The following is a 14,440-nucleotide window of genomic DNA, read 5'->3' as shown; positions in this document are numbered from 1 at the left end:
ATACGGACAAAAAGAGAAAATAGCGCTGCACCTCACACCTATGGCTGATACTAATGCTTCTCAGCTACATTTAAAAACCAACTCCAGGATGTTGGTATATAATTTGATCAAACCATATTGCCCCATGTACCAGCGTGCAGGTCTCCTGGCTCACACAGGTCCCTACACTAACTCACCGCCATGTCAGTCAGCGACTGCCATCCCCGCAAGGCGTGCACAAACAGGGGACACACTTGTGTTGTTTGGTGACAGCCTTCTCCGCCGGCGGTGCCTGCTGGGATTTACGGGGGCCTCTGGGTATCAGTCCTGTGACAGTGGGGTTGCAGGGCCGTCCTATGGCCTCCCTTCCCTGTTTGTGCATGCCTTGCGGGGATGGCGGACGCTGACTGAAACGGTGGTGAGTTAGTGTAGGGACCCATGTGAGCCAGGAGACCTGCACGCTGGTACATGAGGCAATATGGTTTGATCAAATTATATACCAACATCCTGGAGTTGGTTTTTAAATGTAGCTGAGAAGCATTAGTATCAGCCATAGGTGTGAGGTGCAGCGCTATTTTCTCTCCTTGTCCATATTAGACATCATTAAGATGCTCTTCTCAAGGATAATTAGTATCCCTTTGGTTACAATTACCCTATTAAACATGGTGTCCTTAGTTTTTATATACTATACCTCAACTTCTCTCCTCAGGTACATAATTTATACGGTTGAAAAGGGGATCAGTCTATAACCCTACTGTGTTGACCAAGAGGAGGTAAAAAAAAAACATCTTATGCGGCAGATACCAGTTTCACCATACAAAGGATGAATCCCTGAATCAACGTCCCATTTCCAGAAATCTAGTACCCATAACTTGCTTTTAAAAAAAAAAAAGAAAGTTCTTCAACTTGTTCGCAATTATGTACGGTAGATGATCACAACTCAAGCATGCTCGAATCTGATTGATAGGGAGTAGGGGAAAACATGGATACAGCCATAGGCTATGTTCACACTATGTAAGTTCCGCAGAAATCACATTGCAACGGACGTGATTTCTGCGGTACTTACATAGTGCTGCAGGCTGAGAGAATCCTGTCTGGAATGTATACACATAGGGTGACATTTATGAAATCTGGTGGTTTTTACGCTGGGCTAACAAATGTCCCCACAGCTCTAGAGCTCAGGGGATTTATGTAGAGGTGCACGGATCCTGATCGCACGGAGCCCGTCCGTGTGAAAATGTTAAAACCTACGCCAGCTTTGAGCGAATGTTAAATAAAGTTCCAACCCCTCCACACCCCCCCCCCCCCCCCCCCCGCCCCACTGGCTAAGGTGGTGTAAAATGGCCAGATGCTAATATATTATTCGCAAAACGGCCATTTGCAAATAAATTAATTTGCATCTGGCCATTTTACAACAAAAAATACAACTTTTTGTTTGAAAACTTTCCCCCACAGTATACACTCCGGCCGGGATCCCTAGCGGCGCCATAGAAAACTGACATGTCAGTTTTCTGCAGCTGCTAATCAGTGAATAGCGGGTGCAGAAAAGCCTGTCAGTTCACACAATGGAGTGAGCGGCTCCAGCTGCACGCTCCATTGTGTGCAGTGGGGAGTTCTGATGCGGGAACTCTGTATTGGAACTCCGCAGCGCTAAAGACCATGCGGCCGATACTGCAGTACCAGCCGGGATGATCTTTAATGAGACTGTGTTCCGTGATGCGGCCAGGTCAAGGAAAGGCCAGTCTCTTACCAAGTGTGACCATAGCCATATACTGTATCCATGTTTTCCAGACTCCCTAGGACTGCATCCAACTTTGTCAGCCGCCGGTATTCAAATGCCGAGTTATCGGACCAGAGCATGCTTTAGCTGCCCTCTTCTCTCATGGCAGACCCAGGAAGTTTCATGCTCTCATCTTGATCTTCCATTAAAGAATCAAAAGGTCTTTGATAATAGTAAAACCTTCTTTCTTTTAGACTTACATGATGGCTACATCTGCGTCTTGGCTACATTTTGGTTTCAATCTGCGCCCGTAGCTGTGCCCAATAATTATTTCAGTAAATAATAGAAACCATTTTTAACACTAACTATTAAAACTCTGCAGGTATTCTGCTTCACCTTGATTTCTAAATGCTAGGCAACTCGTATGATTCCATTGTCCTGTCAAATTCCAATAGATGTTAATGGAAAAGATGTGCTGCAACTGCATGACACTTCGGCTCCCTAAAGTTTACCTATCATTTCCCCGGCATTTTCCTACAGGTACACTGTTCTCTAAGGGTATTATAATATAGTCAAGGGTGCTTCCCTGATGGATTGCACTCTCAGCCAATCAGTGACTGCAGCGGCATCTTGTCCAAGTCACTGACTGGTTGAGTGGCCAATCTATCAGCTGGGTTGTGACGTTTGCTCTGTTGGATATGCCGGAGCTCGGTGGGGGTCCAGGAGCGGCAGTCAAGCCTTGACGTTAAAAAAAAAAAGATGTAGTTTTCAAATTTCGTTTTATATGCTATTAAACCTGACTCTGAGATTGAAGTAACTCTGAGATTGTTTTCTTGTGACAAAATGTACTTAATCTTAGTAGTAAATTTTGGTCTATACATTAACCCTAAATGTAAAATATCAGAAATGTTTTTTGAAAAATTAAAATTTCTCTAGGTTTGACATAGTCACAAATTAGATAATAATTCACTTTTACAATATGTCTATTCAGCATTGGCATAATTTGGTAAAGGCCTTTTTTACTGTTTAGGATGTTATTGGGCTTAGATGTTTAGCAGCAATTTTATTCAAAAATTTAATGTACAGTAACAGCGGTGACAATTACGTATGGTAACAGAAGCGATGATTATGTACAGTAACAGGAGCGAAGATCAGGTACAGCAACAGGAGACAGGGATGAATTTCAGGTACAGTAACATGGGTGACTATAGGTACAGGGGAATAGGGGAGACTATCAGGTACAGCAACAGGGCACAGGAGACACTATTAGGTACAGCAACAGAGCACAGGAATGACTGTTAGGTATAGCAACAGAGGTCAGGGATGAACATTAGATAAAGCAATGAGACAGGGGCGATGATCAGCATAGGAAGCAATCAATTTCTCTATTTATACATTATATTATTGTGTCAGCGCTGCTGTTCTCTCCCAGCTGTGAACTCCCACACACACAACGGAGGAGATTGGTCGGGGGAGCTGTCAGAAGCAGTCCCCCTTCGTCATTCTCACCCGTAAAGATGGACCAATTGCAGCGACCCCAAGCCTAGAACGAGTGGATATAGGTCACTGGCTGGTTGCGAGGACCTGTCACCACTCTCTGACGTCACTCAGATTGACCTCAAAAGAAGTAATATGCAGCTATCAGCCATGCAAACACACTGTGAGGGAGAAGATGTTTTTGTGAACTTGAATGTTAAAGGGGTTATCCAGGCTTATGAAAACATGGTTATATTCTTACATCAACATCAGGGTGCGCAGCAGAAAATCAGCTGCGGATCCGGTAAGTGTGAACGTACCCTCACACTGTAGCTGTTGTTTCCCCCAATCCTGGATGACCCCTTTAAGTGTTCAGTGGATTTCTATAAATGTGTATGTCACACAACAGTTCTAAAAATGTGATTGAATAAATAAGGAAATCTATTCTATCAATTAATGAATGAATTAATCAATCATTTAACCAATCAGTCATTTTAATAGAACAGAAACAGCGCCAACCCTGCCCATGAGTTATGTCTGATATTGTACTCATTCCATTGAACTGAATAAGACTGAGAAAACCAAGCACAACTTGTAGACAGATATAGCACTCCTTCTATAAATGTTCAATTTCTAATGTTATAACTTTCACAATGGCTCAGAATAATGTGTGATATATAGCAACAACCACAACAAACCTCTTACATTATGTAATGCATAAAGCCAAAAGGATTTCACTTTAGTGAGCAATGAGCATAAAAAAAAAAACTGATTTATATATATATATATATATATATATATATATATATATATATATATTATTCATGTGGGCATCTGAAGATCTGAAGGATATATATATATATATATATATATATATATATATATATATATATATATATCTGTCATTAAACCTCCCCGTGTCACATACTGCTCCTCTCTTTCTGTCAATTCAATGCAAGCAATTATTTTCTAGTAACATAAAAGGTGTTAATAGCCGTATTTACAGTGGGAGCAATTGCAGCAGCCAGATGTTATATAAATGTGATGGAGATGTGTAAAACGCCTGTGTGATTTTGCTCTGTTGTTCTCTACTGACTTAAAAGGACATGTAAATGTCTTATTCATAATAGCTGTTCTAGAAAATAACTTTTTATTTCTGTACTTGTTTAGCTTTGAGGGTCAATACCTTTGTAAACTTTTACTAGGCTATGTACATGTTACTCAGCAATCCATTTTCCAATTGGAAAAGTTTAAAGGACACAAACCAGGTTACCTGCAATGTTAATCTGATCTTCCTTGGGCTCACCAGAGGGAATTCTCAATCTATACAGAAAATATGCACATCCACTTTTAATTTAATTGCAATCTAAATACCGCTTGCAAGACAATATGTCAATGAGGTCTGATAGGTTATTTGTTCGGGAGGAGTGCAGAAGGGGTGGTGTGGTAGAGTTAACCCGTATGGACTTGTGATGATGCCGGGTGATGGCGCCTTACGGGATGAGATGGCACAGCAAGAAATGAGCACACAGTCCATTTGCAATGCAAAACTCAAAGGGGGAGATTTATTAAACATGGTGTAAAGTAGAATTGTCTTAGTTGCCCCTAGCAACCAATCAGATTCCACCTTTCATTTTTCGAAGAATCTGTGAGGAATGAAAGGTGGAATCTGATTGGTTGCTAGGGGCAACTGAGTCAGTTCTACTTTACACCAGTTTGATAAATCTCCCCCAAAGAGTGCACTTATGTTTGACAAATACAAGAACATATATATACAAAGTTCACTACGTGTAGAAGTTCTGATGTTAATCCTCTGCTTAAGAGACTCACAATAAACACATATCTTCTGTGACCAGGGCTCTCATTATATACAATCAAATTCAGGATTTGGAAAACCAGGGTTCCCAAGCTACTTTTAGCATTACTGATACTTTTAAAGCGAATGTACCATCAGTACATTTGCCTTAAGTTTTGTAAATAGATAGAATGGTGTCGGCAGTGAGCCAGAACCGTTCTATTCCCGGACACCTGCCAAAGGAGGAAGCACTGGAGATGGGCCGGCCCGCCCCCATAGGGAGAAAACCCCGCCCCTCTATGATGCAGCTCCAATAGAATCAATGGAGCCGCATCAAAAAGGACCGGGGTTTCCTCCCACTGGGAGCGGGCCGGCCCACCTCCAGTGCTTCACCCTCGGCCAGTGCCTGGGAATAGAACAGCGCCATATGTGGGAACCGGGCCACGGTTCAAAAAAAGGACCGCGGCACCAGCTTCCCTGTGCCAGCGCCGTTCCATCCATGTACAAAACCTAGAGCAAATGTACTGATGGTCACACAGACATATTAAAAATTTTGATTGGTGTTGAGGCCACCACTGATCACTAGCTAAAGATATAAGAAGCGATGGGCTGTGCCTTCCACTCCCTATGTCTTGCTACAGCGAGCCAGGGCCACAGAGAAGGAAATAATTATTTGATCCCTTGCTGATTTTGTAAGTTTGCCCACTGACAAAGACATGCACAGTCTATAATTTTAAGGGTAGTTTAATTTTAACAGTGAGAGATAGAATATCAAAAATAAAATTCAGGAAAAAAAAACATAAATTTATTTGCATTTTGCAGAGAGAAATAAGTATTTGATCCTCTACCAACCATTAAGAGTTGTGGCTCCTACAGACCAGTTAAAGGCTCCTAATAAACTTATTACCTGCATTAAAAACAGCTTTTCTAAATTGTCATTAGTATAAAAGACTCCTGTCCACAGACTCAATTAATCTGTCAGACTGTAACCTTTACAACATGGGCAAGATGAAAGAGCTTTCTAAGGAATTCAGGGACCAGATCATAAACCTGCACAAGGCCGTAATGGGCTACAAAACTATAAGTAAGACGCCGTGTGAGAAGGAGACAACTGTTGGTGCAATAATTACAAATTGGAAGAAATACAAAATGACTGACAAGTGAATTCGGTCTGGGACTTAATGCAAAATCTCACCTCGTGGGGTGTCCTGGATCATGAGGACATTTAGAGATCAGCCTAAAACTACACAGTGGGGCCTTGTTAATGATTTCAAGGCAGCTGGGACCACTGTCACCGAGAAAACCATTGGTAACACATTACCCTGTAGTGGATTAAAATCCTGCACTGCCCGCATGTCCAACTGCTCAAGAAGGCACATGTGCAGGTCTGTCTGAGGTTTGCCAATGAACCTGGATGATTCTGAAAGGGACTGGGAGAGGCTGCTGTGTCAGATGAGACAAAAATTGAGGTCTTTTGCATTAACTCAACTTGCCGTGTTTGGAGGAAGAGAAATGTGGCCTATGACCCAAAGAACACCGCCCCACTGTCAACCATGGAGCGCAAACATTATGTTTCGGGGGGGGGGGGGGGGGTTCTCTGCTAAGGGCACTGGACTACTTCACTGCATCAATGGGACAATGGATGGAACCATGTACCATAAAATTCTGAATGGTAACCTCCTTCACTCCACCAAGACATTAAAAATGGGCCGGGGCTGGATCTTTCAGTATGACAATGACCCAAAACATACAGCCAAGGCAATTAAAGGGTGGCTCAAAAAGAAGCACATTAAGATCATGGAGTGGCCTAGCCAGGCTCCAGACCTTACTCCCATAAAAAAAAACTTAAAGGGGAGCTGAAGCTCCGTGTTGCCAAGCGACAGCCTCAAAATCTTAAAGGGCAGCTCCAGAAAAATTTATTTCATTCAAATCACCTGGTTTCAGAGATTTGTCATTTCCCACAAGGGTTGAGTCGTGTTTGTTAGAGGGATCAAATACTTATTTCTCTCAGCAAAATGCAAATAAATTTATATAATTTATACAATGTGATTGTTTGGATTTTATTTCTTATATTCTATCTTTGACAGTTAAAATTAACCTACCCTTAATATTGTAGACTGTTCATGTCTTTGTCAGTGGAAAAACTTAACATCAGCAAGGGATCAAATAACTATTTCCTTCACTGTATATCTTAGCACCGAGACCTTGATCGATGAAAACTTTCCACGTGTTCAATGCTAAATACGTTTTCAGTGACAGTAAGGCAGTAACCCAGAGGCACTCCAGTGATCACTAACTGGTCACCAGAGGCAATAGAGGACAATGCTGGTCTGGACCTTGCCAAAAAGAGGAGACAAGGGAATAGGAGTATTTTTACAAGTCTTTGGAGATGATCGGCCAAGCATAAAGACTATGACTGACTTCCCAGTGAAAGGTTGGTTACCTGTGTCTAAAGTTCTTTCTAGAGAAATAACGATATGGGAAAAAATTATCTTAGGACAGAGGACTTTGCACTTACTCAATTTGGATAAATGTAATGATATCCTACCCTCACCCTACTATAGTTATGTCATAATACAGTCATGGCCAAAAGTTTTGAGAATGACACAAATATTATATTTTCACATGATCTGCTGCCCTTATGATTAACAAAAGCTTATATTGACAGTTAGAATGAGTTCATGCAGCAAGTCAATATTTGCAGTGTTGCCCCTTCTTCTTCAGGACCTCTGCAATTCTCCCTGGCATGCTCTTAATAAACTTCTGGACCAAATCCTGACTGATAGCAGTCCATTCTTGCACAATCAATGCTTGCATTTTGTCAGAATTTGTTGGTTTTTGTTTGTCCACCCGTCTATTGATGATTGACCACAAGTTCTGAATGGGATTAAGATCTGGGGAGTTTCCAGGCCATGGACCCAAAATCTCTATGTTTTGTTCCCTAAGCCATTTAGTTATCACCTTTGCTTTATGGCAAGGTGCTCCATCATGCTGGAAAAGGGATTGTTGATCGCCAAACTGCTCTTGGACGGTTGGGAGAAGTTGCTCTTGGAGGACATTCTGGTGCCATTCTTTATTCAAGGCTGTGTTTTTAGGCAAGACTGTGAGAGAGATGATTCCCTTGGCTGAGAAGCAACCCCACACATGAATGGTTTCAGGATGCTTTACAGTTGGCATGAGACAAGACTGGTGGTAGCGCTCACCTCGTCTTCTCCAAATAAGCTGTTTTCCAGATGTCCCAAACAATTGGAAAGGGGATTCATCAGAGAAAATGACTTTACCCCAGTCCTCAGCAGTCTACTCCCTGTACCTTATGCAGAATATCAGTCTGTCCCTGATGTTTTTTTCTGAAGAGAAGTGGCTTCTTTGCTGCCCTCCTTGAGACCAGGCCTTGCTCCAAGAGTCTCCGCCTCACAGTGCGTGCAGATGCACTCACACCTGCCTGCTGCCATTCCTGAGCAAGCTCTGCACTGCTGGTAGCCCAATCCCGCAGCTGAAACACTTTTAAGAGACGGTCCTGGCATTTGATGGTCTTTCTTGGGCGCCCTGGAGCCTTTTTGGCAACAATGGAACCTCTCTCCTTGAAGTTCTTGATGATTCAATAGATTGTTGACTGAGGTGCAATCTTTCTAAGTGCGATACTCTTCCCTGTTAGGCCATTTTTGTGCAATGCAATGATGAGTGCACATGTTTCTTTAGAGATAACCACGGTTAACAGAAGAGAAACAATGATGCCGAGCACCGGCCTCCTTTTAAGGTGTCCAGTGGTGTCATTCTTACTTAATCATGACAGATTGATCTCCAGCCTTGTCCTCATCAACACCCACACCTGTGTTAATGGAGCAATCACTGAAACGATGTTAGCTGGTCCTTTTAAGGCAGGGCTGCAATGATGTTGAAATGTGTTTTGGGGGATAAAGTTCATTTTCTAGGCAAATATTGACTTTGCAAGTAATTGCTGTTAAGCTGATCACTCTTTATAAAATTCTGGAGTATATGCAAATTGCCATTTTAAAAAATAAAGCAGTGGACTTTGTAAAAATTGATATTTGTATAATTCTCAAAACTTTTGGCCATGACTGTAGAGGGTTTTTTTTTTGCATATTGGTGTATATTTTTAACTGGATGCCACTTCATAAAATAGAATATACCTGCATACTTGTTGAACCTCTGTCGGGTCTATGGTTACACCAAACCCTACCAATAGTCTAAAAAAAAGAAATTAACCCTTCAGCATAGTGACAAAGTTATTTTAGTGCTCTCGCTAATGTTATTGAGCCCCTGAGAGTCTTCTCTATTGTGCATTGTGCACAAATGTTTTTAATTAACTTCATTTCAAGGAGCAGGACCACATCTGAGCTGTTTTCCAGTAATACACACACAGGACTTCCTCCCTTACTTCTCACAGCACATCGCATACTCCTTTTTTGCATTGCCATGACACAGCGCTTGTAAACAGACTTGCACTGTGCTGGGCTGATGGTTTATAAGGCGCACACCTATAGATGGTATGTGGGGGAAGAAGGAGTTACTGATGAGCTAGCTTTACAAGCTGCTGTGTATGTAGAAATGAAATAAACAGCAATGGCATTACGGCAAGTACTGAACCTGAAGCATTAACCAGGCTGCACTGCGCTGCACTACTTTATACAGGATGGTGTGGGGGAGGTAGGGTTACTAATACACTGGATTTGCAAGGTGCAATGTGAACAAAAATGAAACAAACAGCAGCTGCTGCAGAAAGGGAGGCCTTTACCTTGTATAAAGAGCTTAGGCTCACAGCTTGCAGGTATACAGCTCTGGAGTCCTCAGGCTTTCACTGTCTCTTGCCCCCCCCCCCTCCTCCATAGGGCATATGGTACTTGCTACATGGACGGCTTATAATCTGTCCTGTTGAGACTAAAGACAGATTTTTCCTAACAACAGTCTGCAAACGGCAGTTTGCAAGGGAAAAAAAACAACTAGTGGCCAGGACTTTAGAGCTGTTTTTCTGCAGAAAGTAATTTTTGGTACATAAACTGACCTACAAAATGTTAGGAACGACATAGGCGGGAATTTTATTTATTTTTTTTAAACAATAAGGACCATTTAAATGTATACTGCAAACACAGTACACTGATCCCTCAACATATGATATTAATGTATGTTGAGACCATTGAATGTTGACACCAAATCTCTCTGGAAAACTGGTAATTAGTTTGGAATCCCCCAAAATGAGAGAAAATTAAGATTTAAAGGAAAACTTGCAGATAACTAATATGGATAAAGCATGTCCTTACATACAAAGTGGAGTGTTTTAAGGGTTCCAGAGGGTCCCAAAGAAATAAAATGAGGTCGCCTACACCTGGTGCCCAAAGGAGCGACTCTTCCTGGCAGAGGTATAGAGCAGTACAGGACATGTAGTATCACACTGTACTATAGAGGGCGCTAAACAGCCATCCAGTGCATGCACTTCACTAATACTTGGGTTTTTCCAGTAAAATGGACACTTATATGGGACAATCATCTAGATATTCACATGTGCCACAGATCCGGGCTGTCTGTAGCATTGTATGTAGAGCCTGGTCTCAAATTACAATGGTCCAGAAAGGACCATTGTATGTTGAAAATATTGTGTCCTATGGCCATTATAATTTGAGGGATGACTATAATCACAACCTGTTATTCCTTCATAGAACACACATAAGGCAGTAAAGTATACCGGCTATGTTTAAAATGTAAAGAAAACTTTAGATCTGTAAAGTCTGTGATTTGTCAGGTTTACAGAATAAACCCCCATACCTGTTAGCATAAAGCCAGAAGCAGCGCAGGGAAATGCACTGACACAGCTCAATAAAGCTTATAAATCCTAACAGAGACAGACAGATATTGCTTTTCTTAATATACACTACTATAGAAGAATCAATGCAGGAGTTACTAAATCAGCAAAAACATTACAATTCTAGAGGCCAGGCTACAAGCCGGGGTCAGAGTTTTACATATGCATATGTGTCCTGCCATTATATGTCCTTCAACATAGGATACTAGAGGATCCAATAAATCATTGTGAGTAAGCTAGCTATTACCGCTCATCTTTCAACTTTTTATGGCCCATGCAGAAGCACAGAGTCTATCTGCATAAAAGAAGGAAGCAGCTTCCCAAGGCAGGGATGGCACATTTACAAGAAGAGATGGAGCCTTAATAAGAAGTGCTATAAAAGGAAAAGAGAACACTGTGAATGTCAGAATTTGTACTGGGCCGGAACACTGAATATGTTCCTATGGTTCTATCAAGCCTGCATCTAAACATATTGCACGGCATCTGCAGGAAGATGTCATACTGGTCCGAAATCAAAGTCAATCACACAAACGGTCTGCTTACTATGCTGTACATCATCCTCTTCAGGGCACCCAGGCGTACACTGACATAGCCATACATTATGGGCATGGTGAAACCGGTTATTAAGGGAAATTTCATTGTATATTACTCCAAGTCACATAATATTGGTATACAGCCACGAACCGTGCTGTTCCTTTCATTCCTGAGAAGTCTCAGTTCTCCACCTGATTCCAATGACTCCTATTCTCACAGCTATTGTTGTGTGTATCCAAAGCCACCATTATTCTCTGAGCTGGGACACGGCGGCGATCATTGATTGACTAAACAGGCAGTTCCTGCTGACTGCATGGACCAGGAAGCGGCAGTCACAAGTGGGGACCTGGAGTCATTAGTGCAGGCGATGTATATATATATATATATATATATATTATTTATTTTATTAATTTATTTATCTTTTTAATTTAATTTAATTTTTTTTTTACTACTTTCAATCACATGCATAAATATGGCATTACGACAAGTTGAGCTAACCCAATCCCAAGGTTATTCCTGAGGTATACAAAAGTTACATATATGTCCAAAATAATTTGCAGTTCTAAGTTTCAGATATGAAGCTATCTCCTTATGATGTTATACTGTCACTTACTCTATGTGTGGCTCTCAAAATTCTATATATTCCACATATATACGCACATTCTATATATACCTGTATAACACTTGTCTGTGCCCTATTTATGCTCCAAAATCGCTTTATTTAATCAATAAGGTATAAAAACAAACTAAACCTTTCCTGTTGCTAAACTTATAAAAATTGCCTTTTTATTTCCCAGTCAAGTGTCAAGTAGGCGGACCTGATTTGTTCAAATGCCACAGCCTAGCAGGCTCTCACCTACCAGCCCCTCTTTGATCAACCCTGAGAGCCCCATACATCAGTCAAGAACGGTTTTTGAGGCGATGTGTAAGCAACTTCGTCCTTCCTTCTTGGCACTTGGCTAAGAAATAAAAAGTAAATTTTATAATATAGGCAACCACCATCAGCTCCAGGAAAGGTATGGTGTGCTAACAGCTATTAAATGAGTCTAAATAGTCTTCATTAAACATTTCCTACCGTTTAGCTGCCACTCATAGAAAACTGTGTCAGATGAGCTTAATGGCTCTCTCAGCACAGTGTGTTGCAAGTGTAAGTAAAACCTTGGAGGACAGTTCACACAGGCTGGAGAAAGAAAAGAGAGCAGACATAAAGAAGTCTGCATGAGTGAATTATATAGACTGTGTAAAATCATAAAGAGCTCCTACCGAGCTCACACTGAAGAGGCTGTAGAAGCAAAGGTAATCACAATGTTTAATAAAGACATATGGAGAAAATGTTTTTGCACTATTAGTACGAAGAATAAAATGCACATTGCCTTCAATGGGAACCTTTCATCACTTTTATGGTTACTGAAACATGAACGAACCCTGCTAGTGCAGTGCCCAGAATTAAAGTCCGGGCAGACCTCTTTTTTCACAAGTGATAGCCTCAGCTCCAGATCTGGTGGCCGCATACCATCGATCCGATCCTCTTGTACTTCCTGGTCTGAGTGGGGATCCGGGTCGTGATGTGTCTAGTCCACCCAACCAGTCAGCAGCCAGAGCTGGGTTCCAACCTCGGATGCTGACTGGCTGAGTGGACCGTACACGTCACGACTCGGGTCCCCACTCAGATCAGAAAGCAGCCGGGGACCAGATCAGTAGTATGAGGCCATTAGCGCTGGAGCTGGGGAAGTAATAGCATGTTATTTCTTTTAGGCCATGACCATCTCACTTTATTGTACCTTCAATGGTTAATGGTTGCACTGTGTAGTTCTGCTGTGCACACGTGTACTGTTTTGTAATATTAACCGTTTTTTGTATGTAATGTGTCTTACTCTTTTGTTATGCTCAATGTAATTGCACTGTACAAAACCAAACTATGACACAAGAAACTTAGAACTAGTAGTTTTCCATTGTTGCTGTGAGTTTTTAGAGGGAAACTCTTAGAGGGAAAAAACAGACATGTTGACCTTTTTAATGTTGATTATGTCTAGAAAGAAAATGCTGTGTGATCCCCATAGACTTGTTTGGAAACACAATACAAGTCTATGACAGACTAAGGTTGAAACATTGTACCTGTTAAGGCTGTGCTTCTTCAAGGTTTTAGTCTTCTCAAAAACAGTAAGAAAGAGTCAGTAGCCTAGTGTTCTGCAGATAGAGACTAGCAAGAATAAGAGACTCTGCTAGACCGCACAGAAAACAAAGAAGAAGATGCTGACTCTACAGAGCCTGGGTCCCCAGTCCTTCAGAGCCCAAGACAAAGACTGCTAGCTTAGGCCTTTCCCTTGAACAAAAAACCTTCTTCTGCTACAGGTTGGAGACTGGAGAAGCCAGCTTGGTGCTTTGTTTGTACTGATTTGCGACTGATAACCGTTGCGCATTCGGTTCATTCTTTGGACGTAGGGCGAAATCCGCCTGTGCATAGAATGGAGTTTATGACATGGGCGGAGATGTGCGTGTGCGCCTCAGTCCGCCGGTGGGTGTGAGCTTCGGAATGCGCAATGGGTTATCCGTTGCCATTCCGCAGTGTGCACGTACCCTAAGGCTGGGTTCACATTACGTATATTTCAGTCAGTATTGTGGTCCTCATATTGCAACCAAAACCAGGAGTGGATTAAAAAAAGGATCTGTTCACACAATGTTAAATTGAGTGGATGGCCGCCATATAACAGTAAATAACCACCATTATTTTAATATAACAGCCGTTGTTTTAAAATGACAGCAAATATTTGCCATTAAATCCACTCAATTTCACCATTGTGTGAACAGATCCTTTCTGTGTTTTTAATCCACTCCTGGTTTTGGTTGCAATATGAGGACCACAATACGTAGTGTGAACCCAGCCTCAGGGTGGGTTCAGACTACGGAATCCACGTGAATAAGCTCTAGCGGATTCCGTCGCTCGTACCTGTTCACGTCAGTTCTTTTGGCGGACGGTGGAATCAGTCTGGACGGAGACGCACGCCACCATGAGTGGGTATAAGCGACGGAATCTGCCGGAAATTTTCCGCACAGATTCCATAGTGTGAACCCATCCTAAAGAAGCACACTGTTTACTGTGAACCCTGAGTCTTTGCAC

The 14,440-nt window shown here is 41.8% G+C and overlaps 1 protein-coding gene across 1 annotated transcript in view; it reads right to left on the bottom strand.

Annotated features, from left to right (window-relative positions):
- HTR5A (5-hydroxytryptamine receptor 5A) overlaps positions 1 to 14,440 on the bottom strand; it is a 37,383-nt gene that overhangs the window by 12,908 nt on the left and 10,035 nt on the right. The window contains exons 2-3 of the mRNA XM_069959715.1: positions 12,586 to 12,604; positions 12,398 to 12,502 (exon numbers count right to left, since the gene is read on the bottom strand). Of these exons, the coding sequence (XP_069815816.1) occupies positions 12,398 to 12,502; positions 12,586 to 12,604 (124 nt within the window). The remainder of the gene's footprint in view (positions 1 to 12,397; positions 12,503 to 12,585; positions 12,605 to 14,440) is intronic.

This window comes from Dendropsophus ebraccatus, chromosome 2, assembly GCF_027789765.1.
Source record: "Dendropsophus ebraccatus isolate aDenEbr1 chromosome 2, aDenEbr1.pat, whole genome shotgun sequence".
NCBI classification, from domain to species: Eukaryota; Metazoa; Chordata; class Amphibia; order Anura; family Hylidae; genus Dendropsophus; species Dendropsophus ebraccatus.
The sequence above is the reverse complement of the archived record's forward strand: the minus strand, read 5'-3'. Positions and strand labels throughout refer to the sequence as shown.